Consider the following 26,484-nt stretch of genomic DNA (forward strand, 5'->3'; position numbering starts at 1 on the left):
TATTTTGACCCGTGATTTAGTCAAATATAATAGAAAAATTAATAGTCATATTTTAGTCGTAACTACAAAGGTGTAAAGTGAGACAAATAAAATCATAGAAGGTAAAATAAATTTAGACCTAATCATAGCATAATTCTGAAGATTTAAGTTGGCCCATCACTTACTTTTGGACAATTAATTCCTACATGACAAGCTCACTTGCCATGATATTATTGAAACAGAGAACTGAAGGAAAAGAGCTGTTTAAGCTTGGATATTGATTTGGATAAATAGCAAGTTCTTTGCCTTTTTGTGTCACTAGAGATTGCATCATTGAGGTTGTCCAGCATTAATTTGAAGGGGAACATAATAGACTGTACTACTGCATATGGATTTATATGAGCAGTGGTTGACTAGTTTGCATCACACATTGTATGTATTGCACAAAAAAAGCTTGTGGGGGGAGAGAGAAGGATTGGAATAATACTTATTGAAGTGATATTGATAAATATAAAATATTTGGATGGATAAGGAGCATAAAGGGAAGAGTAGTTTTAAGTAGGTTGAGCTAAACTTATTTTATCTTAAACTGTTATTTGGATTCTTAATTAGTTTACTAATCACTAAACTGGTTTAAAACTAAATCTAAACCATATCATCTATAACACATTTCCTAGTTATTTTAGATTAAATTACATATAGATCTCTTGAATTATGACTCAATATTATTTATTAAAACTCTCTAAACTATTTAAATATTTTAAAATGACCCTTATGTTAGCCTTTTATTTCTTTTTCCCATCATAATTTGACCATTTATACTCTAATTTGTAATGAAATTGCTCTCATCTTTATCCCCAAATCTTTTACTAAGACAGTACTCTCTCTCTCTCTCTCTCTCAGTCTTTGTAAATATTTTCTCTCCTTTTTTTCTCCAAATATTTTCCTCATCTAATAACTATGATTCGCCCTCAAACTCTCAATCCCTCTCTAACTTCTCTTCCTCTTCTCAACCCTACCTTCTCCCTCTCTTTTCCTTCAACTCCCTCCTCCCCAAATGCCTTCACTGTCGCCATGGTCATCATCAATGGTGTGAGGATGGAGGTCAGCTGCGAGTAAGTGGCTTGGTTAGTCTTGGTTGTAGTCTTCTAGCCTCTTTTTAGTCACACTATCTAGGATCTTCTCCTCTTGGTTTCTTTTCCTATATGTTTTGAGGCTTTATCTAATCTTCTTCTAATTACTTTTCTAGTTTATGCTTCTATCATTCTAATTGGTAGGGGTGAGTATTTTTATCAAATTCTTGCTGATCTTTCTCACTTCTCCACTCTTAGGCATTTGAAAGTTATGCATCTTAACTATAGGATCACAACAGAACCGTAGGGAGGAACGTGTTGATGCAAATTTTTTTATGTACTTAAGCTTGATATATAGGTTTTTTCTTTGTGATGCTATCTAATGTGATTAAGTGTCGGACTTGTGTCACAGGGATCATTGTCCAATTTTTTCACTCTTTTATGTCTTAGGATCTATTCGATATTGATATTTGATTTAATGAAATTATATATGCCTACGAAACTTTTCATCAGGAAAAATAATCTCAAGTTTTTTGATCATTATTGCTTCTAATCTTTCTTCATTCTCTCAATATCACTCAATTTCTCTCTTTCCGCCGATCTCTATCAAATTTTCTCTTCTCCTACAGCCCAAATATGTGTATGGACATACGAGAATTTTATAGAGATTATAATAGTTCAAAGAGTTCCTAGTGTCACTTTTTTATAGGAGATATTTTCTTTAGAAGGTATAAGTGATATTAGATCAAAATTTAATGAATCTAAGAATAATTTATCCTTCCTTTATTTCAAAGAATAAAACTATCAAATTAAGGTCTCAAATTTAGTGTTGTTAGAACATAGATGTGAGTATAATCTCAACCTAGCCAGTGTTGGATTCTGAGCATGCGGCCCACCCTTCTCTTATTCCTTTTTATCTATTAATTTGCATCCCCCAACTACCTCTTTTCTTATATAGAATAGTTATTGTATCATTAAAAAAAACTAGCATAAAACAACCTTAGGTATTCCAGCAAATACCTACGGTATCCATATATACAACAGATCTAATAAATTATGTGGAACAAAGTCTACCCAAATAGAAGAAACCCATACTAAGATTAGCCAACTAGTTGGCGAGTTGGTTGGCTTCTCGATAACAATAAAGAAAATAAAAAACATGTAAGCAGTCAATGAGATGAAAAAAGATTTAGCAAAAGGTGCTAGTAACACCACGGAGAATTTTGCTTGTGATGAAGAATGTAGATGAAAATGTTAAAGTTAGATTCGAGAATAATGTTGGTTAGGTATTGCTCGTAGGCATTGAGGACTTGCTTGTCGATGTTTCTGACTTCTCCACCCTTAGGTATTTGAAAGGCTATGATGCATCTTTAACTACTTGATGACAACAGAGCCGTCTTATGGCATAAGGTTGCTTAAAAATTCTTCATTGTTATCTTGTTGTAAATGTTTTTTTCAACCCTTAGACTTGATATATAGTTTGTACCTTGTGGTGCTATCTAATATGGTTAAATATTGGGCATGTGTATTGTTGCCATATTTTTCATCTCTTTTATGTTTTAGGCTCTACTCAATATATTGATGTTTGATTTAAAGATAATATACGCCTATAGTCATTAGGAAAAAAATTATATCAAGTTCTATGGTCATTATTGCTTCTAATCTTTCTTCGTATCTCTCTCTCTCTATCTCCTCTCTCTCTCTCTCCTACCGCCTAAATATATATACGGACATAGGAGAATTTTATAAAAGTAATTTTTCTATTAATGACGCAATATCCCTATAGTTTAAAGAGTTTCTAATGTCACATTTTTTTAGAAGGTATTTTCTTTAGAAGGTACAAATGATACTTGGCCATAATTTAAGGAATCTAAGGATAATTTAGGGCTCAAATATAGTACTGTTCGAATATATATATGAGCAAAACCTTAGCCCAGCCTGTGTTTGTGTCCAAGCGTACAACCCACCCTTCTCTTATTCATTTTTGATCTATTAATTTGCCTCCCCCAAGTGCAGCCCTCCCCTACCTTTTTTTTTTTATATATAGAATTATAATTGTATTGCAACAAAAACTAGCATAAAACTACCTTAGGTATTTTGACAAATACGTACGGTATCACTATATAGGGCTATCAAAATAATCGAGCTAGCTTGAGCTCGGCTCGATAATGCTCGATCAAGCTCGGCTCGAAAATAGGCTGAGTCGAGCTTGATCATTAAAGCTAGACTTGAAATTAAATTCAAGCCAAGCTTAATCCCGATCGAGTCAGCTCGATAAGGCTCGAATATATATATATATATATATATATGCATATATATTGAGTAATATCAAACTAATATGGGCCATCAGATCAAAACCCTTTCACCAATTCAGAATGTCAACCATTATTTTCTGATATAATTATCTTTATTGTTTGTAATTTATATTTTGGTTGCTTATAGTTTTTTGACACGATTATTTTTGTTACTTGTAATTTATATTTTGGTTGATTATAGTTTTCTAACCCATTTATCTTTATTGCTTCTAATTTATATTTTAGTAATATTTATATCTTTATAGTTGAATTAGGTTTTATTTCAAGCTTGATTTAAGCCTAAATTAATTCAAGCTTGCTCAGGCTCGAAAATGGTCTCAAATTGATAAGACTTGAAATTGCTAATTGAGCAGCTCGTTTAAGCTCGAAATTGGCTCGAGTTCGAAATTGATTTGGATTGAAATTATTTCAATTCAAGCTTGATCACAAAGACAGGCTCGAAATTAATTTCAATCCAAGCTTGATTAGAGCTAGGCTCGATCAAGCTCAGCTCGTTTACACCCCTATCACTGTACAACATATCTAATAAATTATATGGAACAGAATCTACCAAAAAAGAAACCCACTTGTTCTTATTGAGATTAGCCAATTAGTTGGCAAATTGTTTGGCTTCTTGATAATAACGAAGAAAAGAAGAAATGTGTAAGCAACCAACGAGATGAAATTTATCTAGTCAAAGGTGGTAGTAACACCAGGGTGGATCTTGCTTGTGATGCAGAATGTAGATCAAAATGTCAAAGTTAGATTCGAAAATAATATTGGTTAGGTATTGCTCGTAGGTATTAGACATGATCATTGGGTGAGCCAGGCCGAGTTCAAGCCGGGCTTTTCGGGCCAACCGGGCTTAAGTATATGTTTATGGCCCGATACATCAATTTCTCGGGCCGGGTTAGAATAGTCTAGCTCGTTACCCGTGAGAGATCGAGCTACCCACATTTTAGCTATTTTTAGAATTTTTTTACTATTAGCTTATTTTTAAAAAAAAATATTTATGTTCCTCCATTTAAAATAAATAATAATAAATTAAAAAAATTTAAATGTCTACTTAAAAAAAATGTAAAACGGTAAGGTACGAAAATTTTAGTTGGTTTTTATTATAACAGAACGGATAAATACTGTAGCAGAATTGGCAGGCCTAGTTGCAGGCCAAACGGGCGGGCAAAGGGTTGGCCCGTGTCGCCCATGGGTAGTTCGAGCTCGGGCCGAGCCGGGTCAGGCTGAGCATGGGCGGACTAGGCCGTTTGATCAAATCTAGTAGGCATTGAGGAGCGCTAACTTAGAGCTTTAGACTCCGCATGAATAGGGTCTACCATGGGCATCTTTACAAATGAATCTAGAACCAGATCCACAAAAAAAAAAGCTCAATTAGTATTAATTTTAACAAAAACTATTGGAAGTGACATCATGGGAAATTCATCCTTTAGCTTTGGGCTTGTGAGAAGATTGTTAAAGGGCTTGGAAAGACTTCACAATGAAAGCCAACGCTTTGTGAAGAATCTGCACAGTAGAAGTCCACCCGAAGACCATTCCATTTCTACGTTTTTCAAAGATACTAGAATCCATTTGCATTGTGTACCAAGCTATCATAGTAGTAGCTTTCTTCACAAGATCTACACCCACTAATAACCTATCTCCTCTACACTAATAAGAAGGTGTTCAACATTCTCCTCCTCAGCTACAAACACAGGGCAGAGAGAGTTGAGGGCAAGCAATATGGCATGGAGTTTGGCACTAGTGGTAGCTGACCCCATATCATCTTCCAAATAAAATTTTGATTTAGAAGAGGCAATCTCCAAATAATATGCTAGCCCAGACCCAACTATTCTCAGCATCAAAGTGAGAAAGATTGTGGGAAATAAATAATCTCACTCAGAATATCACTAAAGTAAGACTTAACACTTTGCAAACCAACATTGGTTATCAATAAACTAAGAAACATTCATGCCTGTAAGGAAAATGAACATTGAGAAAGGTAAGTTTCAAAAAATAATAGGCATTTGAAATATTCAAAGTCCATTAACCACCAAAGTAATCTTACTAGCCCAAGGGCCTTAAAGAGGTCCTCCTTAAGGCATGACAAAACTTCATTGCTAACTCCAGGGCTCAAAAGTCAAAATGACTAGTATAATGTATAAAATGGTCAGATAGGGATACAGAGGTACTAGCAAGGTTTTGGCCAAAGATGGGACTAGCCCAGTAAGAGAGATAAAGAAATAGACTTGCTCTGATTGACATATTTATTTATAAGAATCAAATATTTATCCAAACAATATTAAGAATATCACAATTACTAGATGTAGGTTTAATAACAAGTAAGATGTCATTAGCAGACATAATACAGTAAATTCTGGTATTATAAGAGATGCAAAAGCCTTCTAACTCACCATTGTTCGTTAAAACTTGTGCATAAAGAATCGATAAATACAGAGAAAAAAGATCACCTTATCTAAGGCCGCAAGCCGGCTTTAACCATCACGAAGCAGAACTATTAATTAGGAAAACATAGGAAGTAGAAGTAATGCAAGTTTTAATCAATTTAATCAAAGAATCAACAAAAACTATAATGTACTCAACTCCAGGGCAACCTCCTAGCTATGCGTATCATAGGCTTTTTTTATATTTAATTTCAGAACCATATAAAGATCATCTCTAATTTTCTTAAGTTAGGACAGTGTTATTCAAAATAGATCGACCTACCACAAATACATACTGCTCAAGGTTCACCAAGCCAGATAGAAGGGGTTTCATGCAGTTAATCATGATCTTAGCTGAGAACTTGTATAGAACATTACAAAGGAAAAAAAAGTTGAAACTAATTAATAGCCAAAGGATGAGGGATCTTAAGGTAACAAGGAAGCATGTTAAAATTGAAGAAATGCTTCATAAATTGATTGACCCATCATATCTCAATGATTACAACCATCAAGCCTAGGGGTTTTTCCAAAAGACATAGCCTACAAAGTATTTGGAATCTCCTTAAAGGTAAAAAATTTGGTGAGATTATCATTGCTTGAAAATTTAGGAGGAGGCAAATAGGGTCAAAGTTCCCACCACAATAACATTACTAAGAGTGGACCAAATATTACCATAAAAAATAAGAAAAGCTTTCACATCAGCATCATCAGTTAAACAAACAATATGATTTTGTCTGTGCTTAATCAAAATGGCAATTTCAAAATTTAGCTACTATGATCAACTTTCTTAACCCAACTAATCATAGCTTTGACCTTCCAATGCTTGCCAATCTACCTTAGGAAAGTAATATGCTTCCTATAAGCAATCTAAAGGCTCCTAGTCTCATAAGGCAAAAGGCATCTCTCATGGTCCTTTGCCTTAAGACTAGTAATATAGATCATAATTTTCTTGAGGTGATTTTCAATTCTACCAAGACTATTCTTCTTCTAAAATGAAATCTTATATTTAATATTATTAAGATTACAAGCAATTGAACAGAGATGATTGGCAACATTCATAGGCCATAATAAGGCTTTTGACTTCAATCATACTCATACTAGAAAGACTCAAATCTAAATGACCTAAAGAAGATCTAGTCCATTCAAGATGTATAATCAATTTGTTAGGAAAGGTCTAAATCCATGACTAATTGGCCAAAGCCCTATCAAGCTGTGCCTAAATCCTAGCTCTACCTTAATAGTTATTGCTCCATATAGAGAGACAGCTAGCACATCCCATATTGATTAATTCATTTTGATCAATATATGATTTTTAAAATTCTGAACTCTAGGGTTCAAGACGAAGGATTTTCCCTCTTTACTTGCTCCAGCTTTAGTACTAACATTAAAAAGCATTCAAGAAATTTAACATACCTAAATCATGCCACAATTTTATACTAGCACATACACCAGTAAAGATTCAGGGTTACATACTTATAAAGAAAATAGTTCCTTAAAAGACTGATAGTACGAGAAGAAAGAACAAATTTGACCTCATTCAATTTCTAGATCATCAAGATCCCTCATGAAAGCCCTGTACTTGAAGAAGCCTCAGCTTAGCGATCACTCATCCTATGAGATATTTTAGTAGCCTTAGTAGCATTTACTTTAGTCTCTAAACATGATAGGATTAAAAGGAGAACTTAGCTATTTGCATCGGCTTAAGGCATCCGACTTAGATGCCTCCTGATAATTTGGAGTGATGATTGATATAAATTAAACAAAGGTGTTCAACCCTTCCACTGGGATATCATCTTTGCCCAAGGTCTTGTTATTTTTGCAAGGTTTTGAACCTTTCTTTTTAGGCTTCTTATGAATGAGTTCTCTTTGCCATAGCTCAAATCCATTAGTCCAATATTTCTTTAGGAAAGTTAAGTGTGACTTACGAAAGAAAAACTATGTAGGGCGTTCAAACAATTGCACGAGTGCGTTTGAATGCTCTTTTGCAATTCTCTATAAATGCGAATGGTTGCTAAGTATTCAAATGCACTTCAAACACTAACTTGGATTGAGCCAAAAAACTAACAAATAGTCTTCTTGTCTTTCTTAGTTAGAGTTACATGGGGATTAACGAAGAAAGGGGGGATATATTCAATCTCTATAACCAAGCCCTCCTTTGTCATGAATAAAAAAGAGATTGATCTACCTCCATCGCCATGAATTAATTTTAGGCTTCGCAAAATAGAAAATCTTGGCTTGAAAAAGAAATAGGGGCTGCTCTCACCTCAGTTAAGATAGGGGGTGAGTGGGGAGCGGACTAAAAGGATAAAATCCCTCATTATAAACTTAGTAAAGAGAGGAGTCTTCCCCTTAGAATTAATCTTGAATGATGAGACATTGGTAGGATCATCCTTCCTTGCAAAAGCAGCAATCTCACTCCATAACATATAAGCAGTATCAAGAAGGGTTGAAGATGACTGGGTGCATTGTGAATACCCACCATTAGACATTTCAAAGGGTGAGGCCTGCTTCATCACATGGCCAAGTGTACCTTTAGTTGAGGACGAAGCAACCAACTTCTCAAATCTAGGGGGCACGCAATCATCATGTGATGGCCCTTCAGGGGATTGGTTTACTGAGTTGCAATCTCAGTGTGACATAAGGAGAGAGTTAGAAACTAGGTCACCTGGCTAAATCATGATGTGAGAGCTATGATAAGCACCCACAACTTGACCACTAGGACTCACGCTCCTTAGTTAACCTTAGCAACCAAGCCCCACAAGTTAGGTCATCATCCTATAAGGAGGGGTCTACATATTACTAGGATCCAAACCAGAGAGAGTCACTACCCTTGAATCTGATAGCGAAGTAGCAACGATTGAAAAAGGAGCCTTCTTCTTAGGCGAATCTAAGTAGTTTGCCACTATATGTCCAACATGCTCACAAGCAGAGTAAAAATTTAACAAGTCCTTATAAAAATTTTAACCTAGATCTATTTGTTGTCAATATCTGCAAAGAGAACTTGCCTCAACGACAATGAATGAGCTTACAGTTAATATCATCCACACGAGAAGGGTGCTCGAGTCGTGCTGCTAAACTAGTAAGAATATCAATCTTTCAATACTTCAATGGGATATCCTTAATTCAAACCCAAACCAGAGCCAATCGAATTACCTCCTCTGAGGCTTGGAAGTATAGCTTCTCCCCCTCCTTTAGCTATGACATAAGAGGAATTGGTTGATAGATGGTGGGACGAGAGGGACGTTGAAGTCCTAGCTCCTCCCATAACATGGAGAATGAAAGAGAGAACAAAGAGCACTACAAACCCTAGTATAGTGAAGAAGAATGCTTTGCCACCCTCCTTCACCTCTTCACTATCTTACTCACACTTTTCTTTTCTTGAAAGTATAGAAAAATTTGTACATAACACCCTTTCTTTTGACAAAATTATAGTTTAATTAAGCCCTGTAATTTCGCAAATATGTGCAAAAAAATACCTTGTTAAATCCGTTAGTTAAAACTTAACTAACCTCTGGGTTAAGTTAACTATACTTATAAAATTACAAATATACTCTCAACCAAATCATACTAAAAGCATTTTGATCATTTTAGAAATAAGAATATTTTAATTATTTTAGAAATAAAATATTTCTACTTAACAATATATTCTCAGTGTTAATTCAAATCTAACACAATATATTTTCTATATATATTCACTAATAATAGCTTAATTTATATATAATAAAAATATAGAATATAAATCATAATTTATTAAAAGTAGGGTGCTATATGCAAATTTCCATAAAGTAAAATATGTTAATCTAATGAAGAATATTAACAAAATTCTAAGATACTGTTCCCACTTTTTTCCGGATAAGAGAACCCATCCAGGAATATGCATCTATCAGACTAGATAAATAATAAAAAGAGAGCAACCTATAAGTTCCCAGAACAAGCATCAGAACTGGTTACATCTTTCTTATGCACTGTAACTGAACCTTGCTACCCTGATCCTGCAAGAAATAAAAGAAACGAAGCAAATCGATTCTCCAAGCTTCCAACACCTAGCGGTACAACAAAAAAATTAAGTTATCAACTATTCCCATAAGGACATGCAAAGCATGAGTTCCCTGATATTTTGCTAAATATAATGAAATCTCTTTGTTTGCTGTCAAAAAAATTGGAGGTATTCATGTCATCAATCCTAAAAACTTGTACTCTAAAATGAAAAAATGATGTAGGTCACATAGAATATATAAACACTGAGAAATTAATCTTATTGCTACGTGCTATTTCCACCAAATGCATCTCAACAAATGTTTAAGACAAAAATATAACTAAAAAATAAAATACTACTTTGAATCACATTATCAGAAGATCAGATGCCTTCAGTGAGCTTGGTCAGTTGATGTCTTTTGTTTGGAGAACCATCCATGTCTCACTAGCAGCCGAACAATCTCAGTGGGCTTCCACCATGGACTAAAGGAAATAAGAGGTCCGTTCTAGTAAGGTACCCGGGTACCCTAAAGAATCCGATATAAATGGATGATTGCAGTATGGCATCTACATAACTCATTTTCTCAAGTTAATCCTTGCCAAGATCAATATCACCCATCTTGTATGATATGCCACATAATTAGGAATATACTATCCTAAAAATCCTGCAAGGGCTAAACTCACTGCAGTGAAAAGGAGGTACAGCCCAACAAGGCAATAGCCCCAAAATCTAGGCACCCGAAACCTGAACCAGATCATCACCAGGAGCGAAGCCATCAGGCTTAGCAGAAGGAATACAAATGCAACCACAATGCTGACATTGAATTGGAGTACATAAGCACTAGGATAAACCCTCGTTGTCTGTATCACAAGAGCTGTTCCTAACCCAACAAGCATGTTGAACATAGGGCCCGCAAAGCAACCTGCCATTGCCATTGCTGGCTGGCCGGCCTTGGCCAAGGCCACATCCGCAACAAGGTCGCCCACTGAGTTTCCCCATGCCAGAACTGTTAAACCAAGGATAGCAGGGGGAAGTTCCATGATGGTCCCAATTGCTGCAAGACAGTTCATGAGTTCCCCCGCCATAGTTGAGATCCAAAACACACTCATCATAAAAGAAATTAAGCTTATAATGATTGGCTCAGTTTCCGGTGGTTCTTCCTCAAACCAAAAGTGGGTTGTTGCAAGACAGATGCTGACAAACAGAACAACTGCCCAGAGAGGAAAGTGGGTCTGAGGGAGAAAGAATACTATTTGACTGTCCAATGGAATGAAGGAGCTCAAAGAATACAGGAGGATGAGAGGGCATAAACTGATGTTAGCCGAAATGTAGAATCTGTTCCAATCTGAAGGAGATGCTGATGGTATGGTGAGCCTCAGAATAGTTGAAACAGGTACTTCCCAAACTTTTGTGATCTGTCAGGACTGTACATCATTTAGAACCATGAAAAGAAATGTATGTATGAACTAAAGTACCTGTATTGAGGAATTGTTGTATGCCATTTTACACAAGATTATTTAAAATAACATGATAAATAGAATTCTAAAACTGGTTAAAATTTAGAACAATTAGAGCTACATAACTATAGGGAAGTGTATTTATAACAAAATAAGTACATAAAATTAACAAAAGGCAATAAATATACACATTAACTAAATGCACATCACAGGGAAATCTTAAAGGCATGGTAATTAAAAATATATTGATTATGCGCAAAGAAAAATCACTTCCTTTGGCATGAAATAGTACAACAGAAAACTAATAAACTTCTTTATCTGTATATGGTTGCCATTATGACCGGTATCATCAAAGACATAATGGACTTAGACATATAGGAAAATGGCTAGGAGATCAATAACATGACAGTTGTCATTAGGACTTCCCAACAATAAAGAGCATATGACAAAGTTAAGGCTGATTACATGGTAGGGGATAATCCTTTACAATTGATTACAACTGGAACTCAAGCCCAGTTTTGAACTCCCATGAGGCAAATCTAGGAAAGAGATGGTTCTTGAGGGGAGTTAAATATTCAATTGGTATGGAGATACACCTTACTTGCATAGATCATGCAATCATCCAAAAGGAGTTAATATAATTGTGTCCAATGTGAAAATAAATATTGCAATAGTTTGGTGGTCTAACGTAGACCTGTTCAAATGTTGATCATCAAAATCATGTAGGAATATAATTGAATCTAGTAGCACAAAGGTGGCTTAAGCAAGACCTATTATGATGGCTCTTTCCATAAGAGTTAGAAAAGAGAACAGTAAGAGAAAACTATCCATGGTTCGAGACAAGAAAGCACAAAGAAGAGAAAGTAAATAGGGGAAGAGAAAAAACAACCCTTAATAGAAAAAATTTGAGTTACATTATTTTGGACATATTAGTAGAAAAAATCATAACCTTATCTTGATAAATAGAACTTATATGAGTTCAACATTATAACATCTCTATGAAAGAAAAAGTGAAAAACTCTACTAACATGGAAGGACACCTAAGAGTTCCAATAAAAGCTATATTGGACACAACATTTTCAAATAGACTATATAATAAAAATAGGTGCTAAATACAATAATCCTATTCAATATAGAAAATAAACACAAGGAAATCTAAATTAGTTCAACAAGTGGACAAAAAAACTTTTGACTTATTACAAATCTAACCAGCAAACTTATGCATTTGTTATGTTCAGTCATAATCAAACAAATTCAGTGCTTTAAAGTAAATTGATTCACTTCCATTCCACAAAAGGTCAGCTCCATAGGTGCAACAGATTATTTGAAGAGATAATGGCGTAAACTTATCTACCAGCATCCTGCAGTATTAAGACCATTTCTGTCTCATATTTTCAGAATTCAGAAAAGTTGCATATAGAAGTCCTTGAAAGTCTTTTTCAGGACGATCAGATTGGATCTTAACATCTTCCAGTAGTCTTGCATATAGTTATCTTCTAATTCTATTTTCTCATCAATCAATGAGGTTGCAACTCAGTAGTCTTAAATCTTTAATCAATGTAATCTTTCTTCATGTTGATATTAATTAATTACTCTTGAGGTAATTAGTAACTGATGAACTAATTGAACTCATTCATCTTGTGTTCTTAATAAATATACATTCTATAGTTATATATATATATATAAATAAAATTTCTACTTTAGATTTTTGACGTGAGGCCATTAACTCAATAAGCTCCACTTGCAAGGTAATCATGGTAATTTCTCACAATGTTTCAATAAGATCAAGATTACATTCATTTAATTCATGATGTTTTGAGGTTTTCCAAGCAGTGGTCAATTGGATGGCATTTAGCTCTACTACCACTCTGGCATAATGGGTAAGAGATTAGGGTAGTCTTGCGAACAAAGTGGACCTGATTAATTATTGACCTTTTGAGAGCATGGATATCTTCATGATGTTTAAGATCCTTCCAAATGTTAATCCATTTGTCAAGGCTCAGGATGTTTAGCTCTATTACCAGTCGGGTGAAATTAGTGTAAGGAGGCTAGGATATTTCGTGGAATGAAGTACAGAAGATGAATTGTTCTCTGAGAGCATGCATACTGTACAGTAGCGATACATTGAGTGTAGGCTAAAATAATACAAGTGATACCTTATTTTAAAGATAAACCACAGCAGTTTAATAGCAAAAGAGGAGAAAAAACATCGCCTAGCCTCCTAGCTAGACTTGTGAGAAACAGAAAGAGAAGAAAATAATTTATTACTTGCTCAACTCAAGTAAAAGCCTATTAATAATCTCCCAATTGAACTAATCACTAAGGAAAGCAAAGAAATCCTAACACAATCAAACTCCCAAAAAATAACTAAAATTTCTCAAGAATCTGGCCATCCGGCGTTTCAATGATTGGAAGGTCGTTCAAACGGATCAACAAATTTTGTTCTCAGTCAAAAACATTATGAACTCATTCAAAACAACAGCGAACCCAACCAGACGCTCAAACAACTGACTGGGCCTTCGAACACCTGATCCAAGTTTCGTTTGTTCTTATCAATTCCTTCCCCTTAAAGATGAACGTTATCCTCCAGGTTCAGATATCAAAACCCCACCTCCTACTCCTCATAATCTTCCCACGTACCGTCCTTCCTTGGCATCCTTCCCAACTCCCGATTGCAGTCTGCGACGTCCAAATCGCCTGACTTGGATACCATCAGTTTTGTGCTGCTGTTAGCGGTTCAATTGGAGTTGCCTGTCATCATCATTAAGAATGCCCCCTTTCTGTGACTCATAATCCGTTGCATCGAATCCGTTTTTCCTATCTGAAAGCCCGCTACATCCCCTTGAAATCTTGCAATCAATACTTCTTTTCTGCCATCTCGAGCTCTATTGTTAAACTTTTGTAGTCCAAGGCAACTGTCCCAAGCTTTGCAAACAATGCAACCCCAAAAAGATATTGAAGTCTTACAATCCCAAAGGATACATACTGACGAAGAAACGATAGTTCAGCAAAGAGACCTCCGAGTTACAACAGATCTTCTTATCAATATGAAAAATGGGTAAGCGGGCTCTTACACTAAAGCTTCGAGATGATAGACTTGGTCATGAAGTTATGTGTGCACTATCAATCATAGTCACACACCCAGATAAAATGTGCAAGGTAATTTCTAGTGGTTTAGCCACATCTTTTAGGATCTGGCCATCTCCCAATCTATTGTGTCATCACAGTCCAATTCGGCTACAAGAACAAACAATTGTTCTTGTTTGCATTGGCATTCGTAAACAAATTTCTCATCATAGTTAGAAGCACGAGTCTTTTTCTAGTCGCTCTCACATCTGTTTAGTCAAATGCCAAAAATCATTATTCAACGAAACTGTGGATTTATCACGCCTACTGGCCAAGCCCCCGTTGGACCCGGGGTCTTGTTGTCCATAGGCAAATTCTAAATCGACCTTGCAATTGGCGTAGACAGAAGCCTAGGACTACATCCACCTTCCCAAGCGAACCAATTCTCATTCATTTTTACCAAGCCCATGGCATGAGCTATCGTCTGAGGCTTAAAAAGTTTCACTTTCAATCGTGTCTCCTACCGCTCTCTGATGAGGCAACCACCATCAGTGCCAACTCTGGCTATCTGTAAACTCTTGAGGCTACTTTCTCAAAATCATTCTAATATTTGTTGACTATCCTTATCTAATGTAGGTTCTCTTCAAGGCTTCACCAAAATTTATCATATTCCAATAGCCCAAACATCAATGTTAAGTCATTAACCCTCTAGTAACTTCGGCCAATCTTGCTACCAAATTCATTTTTTAAACCATTGAAACCATTGCAGGACCTAATCTAGTAAATGGAACACGAGAAACCAAACCCTATTCGTTGTGTTCCTCAACAAGCAAAAAATTGCTTCACATTATCCAACCTAGAGGATCTTCTTCTGAGAACTTTGGATTACAGGTGACTCAAGGCTAAAGCCCTCCTCCGCCCCCCAACCCATTTTAGACGCCCTCAACTGCCATAGCAGGAGCGGTAGCCAGTCTCCCCTCCAACATGGCCAGCATCTTCGCAATATGCAGCATTTGTTTCTTTATCTTCTCCATGTTATTATTTATTGTCTATATGGCTTCCCTATGCTCCAATTGTTTCTTACTTGTTGACAAACTCCAGCTCATCAAGACAGTCCTTGACCGATGTCATCTGTGTCTTCAACATCCTCTAGAACTTTGCAACACGTTGAAGAATAGATTTTTGTCAACCGACCACAAAAGCTCTGATACCATCTTATAGATTATGACCCGACAAATCCTATCAGGCAATACCACAATAATTTAATGACAAAAGAGAAAAGAAATAACAAACCCTAGCCCCCTGGGATGCAATCCATTTTGGTAAATAAAGTTTAGAAAGGGGCTAATTTGGTCAAAAACACACAATTTAATGTGACATCTTTCTTAAAATCTGCAACTGATTTAAAGAAGAAGAATGATAAGCTTGAGTTGATCCATTGACAAGAGACTTGTTAGCAATAGCATATTTATGGAAGTTTAAGTGCCATATTGGTTGTATCGACCTTCCTTTTTGAACGATTCAGATCAAGGATCAGCCGAATTGACCAATCCGTTTCAGCAATACAAATCAGGATCGACCGATACTTCAATCCATAGAGAAAACTGCAACTAGACCTAATAAATAGTGATTTAATTGAGAGGAAAAGCTTTTAAATTACATATTAAACATAAGTCCTAATCAAGAAAATATAGAAGCCTTAATCTATTGAATCTTCAACGGTTTTAAATAGTATCTCATGACGACAATCATGCTCATTATGATCTCAATGGCACTAATTGATTCCCATTAAATAAACCTTATACTCCCATCATCCAAAACCTCACATTGAAATTGACAGACTTTGCTCAAAATTTCAAGCGAGGATCATCAATTTTGACACAAAATGCAAATCCAAATAGAGAGTATCTAGATCAACTACTTAGACGAAAGAGAACGAATTAAAAATCTGACAAACAAGATATATGAAAGTTTTCCATCAGATTGACCAAATAAGTTAAATTTAGGTGGAGCAATCATACCTTCTAAAACTTGAATATCTCTATGCAAAGAAAGGAACTAGCTAAATTCTCAACAAATATTTACTAATTCTACTTTCTGATAGTTATGGTGCGACATAAGTTACTACAGCTCAATACTACATGGGAGGGCATGATGAGAAGTTGACTAGACCTTAGACATTGATATCTTGCATACATATATTATATTAGATCAGTGCATTTGCAACAAAAAGGAGCGAAAGTAAGAAGATACTAAAGAAATGACATATGACCTACTAATCAACTTTCATGTACCCTAATCAATAAATTTAAACATGGCATAGCTTGGAGCAATTCAGCAATCAACAGGCTCCTATCGTGAAATTGTCCTTGCGCATAAGCAGATTAGTGCATTTCTTAGCATTGAAGCTTTGAGTATCTCAGGCTTTCACGTTTTACATGTTCCAATGTTCAACAATCTTAAGGTTCTCTACCTAATAGCACTATCTCAAGATGACCCAGTAATACCATAAATAAGTTGACCTAATATTTTCCTTGAAAGCTATATGAAATTACTGCAAACCTCCTATGAACACATCTTAGATCTAGGTAATCTTCTCTATACCTATCTTTTATAGTGACATTCTGATAATAAATAAGCTTCTAACATCCTTCACTTTATGATAGAAAGATCAATTATAATTCATACATAGGAATCCAAGTTTGGATCATTGGAATGCATACCTTACCAAGCCAGCCGCAGAATCTCTCACCAGATGTTGTTTCATTGCCTTCTCCCGCCACTTCCTTAGATTCCATCACCACCACCATCCCCATCTCCACCTCCTTCTCTTTCTCTCTCTCCTTCTCTACCTTCCCTTCCACCACGAAATCCATATAAAACACAAAGCCAACAAAGAACAAATAGAACAGCACGAATCCAACCGCCTGCCAGAGGAAGATCTCCGCACTAAGATACACATAAAATAGCGCCGACGCCGCCACGAGGTAGAAAAACACATCGCGGATGAACGGCGCGGGGCTTAGGGGGAATGGCGCCGCGTAGATTGCGACGGCGCCGACAACGAACGCCGACACGAACGCCCCAGCAGATAAGATGGCGGCGAGGCCGGTGCGGGGCTGCCCGGAGCGGAGGGCAGCGGCGGAGGCGAAGACGTCGGGGGCGCCGTTGCCGAGGGCGAGGAGGGTGACGGCGGCCATGCTGGGGGAGAGGCGGAGGGTGGCGGCGAGGCGGGAGACAACGGGGGAGAAGTGGTCGCCGGCAGCGGCGGCCAGGAAAGCGAAGTGGAGGAGGAGGAGGAGGGAGAGGAAGGGGAGGGAGAGGAGGTGGTTCCCCGAGAGGAGACAGAAATGGATGGAGAAGTAGTTGAGGAGGCCGTTGCGGCAATCGGAGGTGGCGATGGCGCAGCGATCCGAGACCGGGTGGTGGAGGATGGAGGAGCAAAGAGAGGAAGCGGTAGAAGTGGGGGAAGAGGGAGAGGATTGGAGGAGATGACGAGAGGTAGAGGAGGAATTGTGGAGAAGGGAAGGAAGAGGAGGAGGAGGGAAGATGAGGAGGAAGAGGAGGAAGGAGAGTAGGAGGAGAGCAATGTAGATCAGCTTGAGGGAGGAGGAGGAGGAGGAGGAGGAGGAGGAGGCCATGCCATTCACTTTAGGGTGGTTCAAGAACAATAACAATCATGGGCAGTCGATGGCAAATAGAAAAGGGAAAAGTTAATTGGTGAATCCTCTGTGTGCTGACCGATTAGTCCCCCTCTAATCTAGGACGTATAATAATAATTATAAATTATTATTAAATTATTTTTTAAACTCGAATGGAATAAGACTAAACAGAATGATAAGGAGAGTTATTTCAGAAGAAGTCTATTTATATTCTGAATATAATTTTTTTTTATTATAGAGTATAACTCATTATTTTAGAATAATAGTTAAACATCATAATATTCGTATTCTAGAATATAAATATTATTTCTCAAAAATATAACTGATATGATATATTAATTTAATTACTAATTTATCTTTATAAACAAGGCCATTAATAAGTTTACTTAGGTTTAGGCTTAGGCCTCGACAATTTTGGGCTTTGGTAGTGATACTGCTACAGCTTTAAAATAGTACATTCAACTTAGTGTTCATAAACTTTCTATTGAAGTATGTGTGTCACTGTGTTATCTTATAAGTGTAAAGCCATATATAATTGTGGGAGAGTCTCAGGTAAACTGCTAACTCAAAAGCAACTTAATATTTCCTTTTTCTAGAAGCAATTGCCATATAATTTCCTAGTAATATGACTTCAAACAAAAAAGCAACTCATTTTTCTTAATAATTTCTTAGTAATATGTCTACTAATGGATCATCAACTAGAAGACATAACTAGTCTTGTTTCAATCACTGGGCGGATGATCAAACGTTTGGTGGTGTGGGAATCGCTTTGGCTCAGCACCCGTCTATCATTTGCTATTTTCCAAGAGTATTGTGGAAGCATTAGCATTGCTGCTCGTAATCAAAGAGGCAGTCAAGCTGGCTAACAAAAAGAAGACATAGATATTTAGTGACTGTCAGCATTTGCTCTCAGTGACCAACAGCCCTTCTCTTAAAAAAGTGAATTAGATTATTGCTCCCATAGCAGTGGATCTTTGAATCCTTATTCTTATGGATATGCTACACCATAGATAACTCTCACCTGTTCAATAAGCAGTGCACTATAGATAACTCCCACCTGAGTCTACGGATTGGTAGATCTCTCCCATAATCCAGGTATGTACTAGACTCTCCAGAAGTTCTTCTCTTATCAAGGCCCTCTACTTGAGCAGAGAAAAACAACTCGATAGCTGGTAACCTTGCCGGTCTAACTTTTCAGAACAAATATTTTAAGAAATGAATCGATTGTGACCATAGTTTTGTGTAATGGTTTCACACGCAATGAAATTTGTCTACGGACTTTTTCTAAGAAATACTTTGATATACTACACTAGCAGAAACAACAACTGTATTGCCAATAGTCTGACAAATTATACTGTACTAAATCGAAATTACAAGGATTTGGATTCGAACTTCCATTGTAGTCTGACTAGTTTGAAATGATGAAATGAATTAGTCTGCAGACTATTTTTCAAAAATAAAAATAAAAAGATATAAAGGCTAAAAGATGAACAATATACTTGCCCAAGTATGGTAGCATGCATGATTAATTCTATAAATTTTAGGAATTAATCATTATAATTTTCACTACCTTAGTGGAATTTGCATTTAGCCCTCTGCCTTTTTCACCTATTTGTTTGTAATTTACGCACTATTTTTGTAATATTCACAGATGATCCTATATAAAAATACTCTCATATTTTTAATATTTTAAAAAAAAATTGGTTTGCAGTGGATGGCATATTGGATTAGATTAATCTAATATATTTCCTGCACATATTTCGTAAAACAGAGGATCTAGATTTGTAAACATTGAAATGCAAAGTGTTATCCAGAAACAGATGAAAATGTGGTAAATTAAATGCAAAATATTCTACTAGTTAATAAGGGTCATGCACTCAGGATCACATCTATGTAAAGCAATCCTTCATAATTTTCCTTGTGTGAGAGAGTTTGAATGTAAAATAACAACAAGCTGTTATAACCAGTTTTCTCCAATCATATAGACATAGTTATAGTCTTTATATGAATCAAAGTTGATTTGCCCAGCCTCTATATATTTACAAAGTAAACATGAAAATTTTATCTATATTTGACTACCATTTGTAGCCTGTATTGACAATCCTATATTTTTTTCAAAGAAAAGGAAAAAAAAAGGAAAAAAGAAAAAGAAAAAAGAAAGATAAAACTAGAAAGAAAAGAAAAGAAAAAGGCATGGCCTTTTTGCATGCCTTCTCAAGAATATATGTGTTTGGTGGTTCAAAAGCTTCGATCAATCAATCTCTGCCCTAGTCGAGCCCGAGAAGCTCGCATTTTGATGGATCATAGACTCCCTCTTCATGAGGAGGGCATAGAGGAGCTCATTCCATGCATCTGGTACCCCTGGCAAGCACCAATGGCTGCAGTCTTGTTTATGGAGAGGGGCAGGTCCTGATGCACCAAGGTAGAATATGGATAAATGGCCATCTTTCCTTCGAGCCGTCATTTGGGTGACATTTAGAAAATCCAACTTATGCACACCAGTCCTTGTGGAACTGTCCAGGGATACGTTCCTAAATGGTTTTAGAAGATGATTCCATGGCTTCAACGACGATGGAGAATTCAACTCTGGAAGTGTTTCAATGTGACAACTACCTCCTGTCTTCCAGTCACCACCTCTGTAGAGCACATTAATATCTGGAGCATTAGTCACTTTGGTTTGAGTAAAGAACACAAGGAGAAAAGACCAAATGAGTGTAATCACTTTGGTTTCACTTTGATATTTCAACTCAAAACATAATTGCAAACTTTACAGTGAAACAGTCAGAACATTACAGATAAAGCATATTCATATGTCACTCTTATGCATGTGATCTAAATATATTGAACACAAGAAGAAATTTTCTATTGGAACGGTAACAGGTACCTAATCTAATGACGCTCTATTGCAGGCAAGAACAAATCAATGATCTCTTTGTTCGTTTGAGGTATACTGATTAGTCTAAGAACATATCTTTCACATGCAGAACATCCAATAGACTATAAATATTCCTAGCAGTGTTAGGATGTTTGACTCCTCATTTTGGTTAGAGATGGCTCCCCAATTTGGTTTTCATATTATCTCTTCTAGCTAAGCCAAACAAATGGATTAACAACTTAGGAGAGAGAATTTCTGGAAAATGGAGAATTGGTCGAACATTGAAAGAAGAGAAAGGATGTTGATATTGGTAGGTTGGCATCTTAAGCTTCCAAAATTCATGGGCAAGAAACAGGCACAAAAACTGACATGTCACACAAGGATATAAGATTCTAGCGGCAACTGATAGTTCTTTCCAGGGTACCAAGAACCATATTCATGTGAAAATAAAACAAAAATGTCAATAATTAGGTATTCTCGAATTGCTCAATTGGATTTTCATGAATCTTGAGATTCAAAGGTAAAATGTACAGCATTACAGTCCAACCTTGGGTTTTATTGTGTGAAAGTTTGGCACATAGAACTGGGGAGTAAACAAGCCAAGGCCAAATATAGTTCTGAAATCAGACCGAAATAGCACTTACCTACAGTGCTTATGCAATTACATTACAAATGTTGCTGCATTAATGTATATATTAATTTGTAATCTATTCATACATAAGCTAATTCAAGCTTAACTCAAGCAAGCTCAGGCCACCTCAAATTTGACTAGCTTTTTAAGCAACCTTGACTTGACTGTTTAATAGCTGTGAGCTCAAATCAACCCAGAAATGAGCAGAGATTGAGTGGCTTGCAAGCTAACGAGCTTATTTGACACCACTATGTGGAACACTTGAAAGTTAGCTAAAGATGATTTTTCTACTTATAAAAAAAAAACATAAACTTTGTTTAGAGACTAGCTGTTTATTTTTCTTCATTCTGTAGGAGCAATCAATTTACATATTTCTGAGCTAACAGTTATGTATAGCAACCAATCAATTAAACACCTAAGCATAACATTTCATTAATCATCTAAGTAACCTTAGACAAATTCCTGGCTAAACGTAACTTTGAAACCAGGGCATCTTATCTGCCTATTGAACTCTGATTCCTGTATTAATAACTATTTGAGATGTTATCAAGTATCCTCCACAACTAAGGATAATTTCATGAACATGTAATCACAATTTTGGTCTTCACTTTCTCAGATTTGAATGACAAATATGCTTTGGAATATTATTTCGGAATCAGACAAATGAGGCCATTAATGCAGGCATTGAACAATTCAATCATGTTATGAACAAGTTAAGGAATATGTAAAATAAAAAGTCAAATAAGAAAGAGGAAAAATCTTAATTAAAGGTACAAACCTGAAATGGACAGGAGCATATGAGCGGAAAATGACATGGGTCTTATTTCTATTAACTTCTTTCTCAATCCACTCAAACAGTGTCCTTATGGATCTCTGATAAGCGCTATTTACACTCATCTCCATCTTCACCTCATTTCCTTCTTGGAAGTAACAACCCCTAATTGAAAGAGGAATTCTAAAATAAGTCAGCTACCAATACATCCTCCAAAACCCAAATATTACTCTCTTATTAGTCTCCTTTACTCAAACTATTAAAAGCAAGAAGTTGTCAGTGTGATGTTTCACTTTGCTGTGAAACTGCAAAAAAGAAATAAAGAAACTAAAATGGATCTGTTTGACAAAAATAATAGCAATCCCATGCTCTTTCATTTCATCAGTGACCTTAGAAAGAAATATAGGACATCAAAAACAAACAAACAAAAAAGAGAGAAGAAGAAAATCCGAACTTTTACTGTGGAGTCTGGCTTCATGAGCTGGACAGCATTTCTAAACCTTCACCTTTTTATAGAAAAATTATAATATCAATTGCAGGTAAATTAAAGGAAGTGGTGTGATTTGTCATCCCAATGGAAATAATTGTTATTTATAAGACAAGGCACTACCAAGACAACATAACCATCAAAATCAAATAGTGAAACAAGACCTCATCAAACAAGATAGCTGACAAAATCAAATAGTGGAACATATAAGTACAATTAGGCCTGCAAATATGCCCTCCTCTTTCCACAAGTAAAAATTTTAATGCATCATAGTTGATCAATACCTGTTATTATATATGTCATTCAATGGAAAACAAGGGAAAAGTCAAGGCAATCAAATTAAACAAATTGATGAAAGCAACATTGTAGCATATGTTAATGGTTTCTAAAATAGCCAGTAGTTTCAAAAAAGAAGGAAGCTGTCCTTTTCATCTGAATATCTTATAATGTAAATGCAAAAAGCATGACCAAGTGCAACATACCAAACCAACCAATAAATTAGGCAGCAGGCAATAGAGAATTAGAGATGTCCTATAAAACAGATATCTACTTTTCTAAACCTACCATTTCCTGTAAGCTACCTATTAACTAATCAAATTCAAAGTATAAAAGAAAGGAAACAATATAGTTACCCTCTGATTGTTTTCTCATAGTTCCACCAGTGCCCAGTGTTAAAGATGAGCACATCAGCATCCTTCCATCGGACCGAAGTCCAATCCATCGTATCCAACCTGAGTGTGGTCTTCACCTTCACATGCACTCCGGCAGGTGCACGGCCCTGAACCACTAGAAAAGGGGCTCTGTAGTACTCAACAGTGCAGTTATAGTCCTTAAATTTGAACACCAAGAATCCCATATGCTTTGTGATGGGGCTGCCATTGACTTCATATATAGAATTCTTGTCAGGAACGGCAGCAGATAGCATGCAAAGGAGGGATTCCCATTGGTTTCTTCCAATTGAGTCTCCTACAAATACAAGTCTTCTATTTCGCAGCAGTTCCAGCATCTTTCTAGCATCAAATCTAAGCCAAAAAATCCTTCTCTCAGAAACATCAAAGATTCGATAGGTGATATCTATGAAGTACTGTGATCATTTATGTGTATAAAAATTTAAAAGTTGATGAAGGTCTGGATGCAAAATAAAGGAGAAGCCAACCTTTAATGATCTAAAGGAAAAGTCATTAACACACATCCGATAGTTCACGAGGATTATAAAAAATGGCAAAACTTAGCCCTTTTTCTGGATTCAAAGGATTATAAAAAAAGCGTTTAAAGATCTCGAGTTCCAATAAAGGATAACACGAGGAACCCGATAAAAGAGGGGTGGATTCTTGGATATAAATATGTCCTCCCCTGTACTTGTCAACTGTTATATTTTTCAGATCAAAAGGAAGCATTTAAAAACGCCGACACGGACTTCTTGGCCAACCTGAGAAAAGTAATTAAACCAACCAGATTCGAATTCAAACAAAAGAAGCCAAATAAATCCCATGAAAGAAGCCGGAGAAATTAACATGATTTAAAAGTTGCATTTATAGTAGTGATGAAACATTCATGACGAGTTGATGACGAAAATCCTTAAGATGGAGTTCGGAATTATCCAAGAAAACCACCCAAAAAAAAAGAACTTTTAAATCAACCTCGTCCATAAGTGAAGAACATTTACTCAAGGATTCTAGTTCCAAAAGAAGACCCAATTCCAGAATATCACAACCAAACCGTAAAAATCCAAGAGAAAAAAAAAACATGTAGTAATGTAGTATAAACAATCTTCTTTGTTCCCCCTTCTTCTTCTTGTACTCAAGAATTCGAGTTTCAAAAGAAACATATTCCGGAATTATTCTCAAAACCACTAAAAAGATCACCTTTGGACAAAAATTTGATAAAGTTCCTTCAAAGTAGAAAGCAAGAACCGAAACGAAAAGGATTTCGAAAAGGATATCAAAGGAAAGGGACAATAATAATGGCAAGCAAACCTTGGAAGGTTGCAGTGAGATGGTTGCCACCTCCACTTGGTATAGAATCGATCCGGCCTTCCATTCTCCGAGCAGCGAAACCCCTCGTCTAAGAAAGGACACTCCTTTGATTCATACAACGGATACCTCCCATCCCAAACCCACTCCCCATCGAACCAATCACACCCCAAACCACCACCGCCACCGCCACCGCCACCTTCTTTGTTTCCACTCTCCCTTCCTCCTCCGCCAACCTCCACTCCCAACCCCGACCTCTCTCTCCCAGTCCATAGGAACCCATAGTCCAAGTTGACCAAGAAGAGGAAGAGCAAGAAGACCACCATGGCCGAGACCAAGAAACATGGCACACCCACATGCTCCAATGGCTTCAAGCGCCGCCCCATGAGGCGAAGAGAGGAAAAGATGGGTCCTTTCCCCTTCTCCTTCTCTATTGGTGGTGGTGTTAATATTTATGGAAAGAAGAGATCTTGAGAAGAGAGAGAGAGAGAGAGAGAGAGAGAGAGGAGTGAACAAGTAATGGAATGGAGGAGGGAAGGTATATAATTTATTAAATATTAAATTTTTTTAACGGGCTTTTGTTTGGTAATAACAATAACGGAAAATTATATTTTACCCCTCAAAAATTTACCTAATTCTTAATAATTTATACTTTAATGAAATATAATACTTACATGGGGGATAAAAATAAATTTATGCCCTATAAACTACTGCCAATTTCCCTCTAATAATAATTGTTTCTTTTGGAGAGTAATTTAATGGAGAGTGAGGAAGGATAGAGGAAGGTTGGTGTGGACGCAAAGGCAAGAGAAGACTGCATTCATTTCTTCTGTACTCATTTCTTTTATGGCTTCTCTTGTTGTTTATTATTATGATAGGCGATGTCCTTTCTCGATTGTGGAGACCCGAATACTCGATGGTCGTGACGTGGCTTTCAAGAATTTTTCAAATAGCACCCCAGTTTAAGAGGTTTCTACGATTCAGTTCTATCCTTTTGTGATTTACAACCTCCGATGTACTTTTTTGTAAATATGACTTCTTTAGTGTTTTTTTTTAATATGCTTCCATTTTTTTTCCTCGATTTGTTAATTCCGAACAATTGGAGGGAGTGGGTGAGAAAATTCCGCATCCACGTTGGACAGCGATCTTTGGATGAGAGAGACAAAAAAGGGAGCGGGACTCGTCGAAACCCTCTTTATGTTGTCTTTGGTCAGTTATTTGGACCCCTAAATTTGACCGCAATATGAAACGAACAAAATATGTACATAGTCAAGCATCGAATCTATCAAAGTGGGACAGAAAGCGGAACAGGTCCAGTTATTTGAACCACAAAATTTAACCCTCAAAAGCTTCTCTTTTTTTTTTAATTAATAGACCTTTCTAAATTTTTTATTAACGGATATACCCTTTAAAATTAATGCTTTTTTTTTTGTATGTGCATACTGTTTAGTTACTTTTGGATAATTATTTTTAAATTTTTGAAAATTGCCACTGTAGCCTAGTGTTAAAATGAGATATCCTCTTCAAAAAAATTTGCACCTCGTCGTCCTCCTCCTTCCGTCATCTGCCAATCCCCCTAGACCAATAGGACCAACCATTTCTCCCTCCTCACTTCTCTTCTAAATCTCAGATCTATTGACGCTATCGCCACCACGCTTGTCATCATCATCCCTAGTAACCTCTCTATCTACATCTTCTAAATCTTACCACTCCTATCGTCCACTATGATCATCGGGCCATATCAATTAGTATTATAGCCGTTATTCCTTAGACCAAATGCCTACCATCAGATCCATATCGATGC

The 26,484-nt window shown here is 36.3% G+C and overlaps 2 protein-coding genes across 2 annotated transcripts; both read right to left on the reverse strand.

Moving 5' to 3' along the window:
- Positions 1-9,553: 9,553 nt before the first annotated feature.
- LOC140761748 (cation/calcium exchanger 5) lies at positions 9,554-17,935 on the reverse strand. The gene is made up of 2 exons (XM_073099211.1): positions 17,004-17,935; positions 9,554-11,172 (listed from the first exon to the last, which is right to left on the reverse strand). The coding sequence occupies exons 1-2, from the start codon at positions 17,919-17,921 to the stop codon at positions 10,408-10,410; spliced, it is 1,683 nt and encodes a 560-aa protein (XP_072955312.1). The 5' UTR covers positions 17,922-17,935; the 3' UTR covers positions 9,554-10,407.
- Positions 17,936-19,941: 2,006 nt separating this feature from the next.
- On the reverse strand, positions 19,942-25,371 carry LOC140761472 (protein trichome birefringence-like 11). The gene is made up of 4 exons (XM_073098805.1): positions 24,684-25,371; positions 23,340-23,729; positions 22,227-22,385; positions 19,942-20,578 (listed from the first exon to the last, which is right to left on the reverse strand). The coding sequence occupies exons 1-4, from the start codon at positions 25,064-25,066 to the stop codon at positions 20,194-20,196; spliced, it is 1,317 nt and encodes a 438-aa protein (XP_072954906.1). The 5' UTR covers positions 25,067-25,371; the 3' UTR covers positions 19,942-20,193.
- Between the last annotated feature and the right edge of the window lie 1,113 nt (positions 25,372-26,484).

Source organism: Typha angustifolia, chromosome 6 (genome assembly GCF_048772165.1).
Source record: "Typha angustifolia cultivar Huaian chromosome 6, ASM4877216v1, whole genome shotgun sequence".
NCBI lineage: Eukaryota > Viridiplantae > Streptophyta > Magnoliopsida > Poales > Typhaceae > Typha > Typha angustifolia.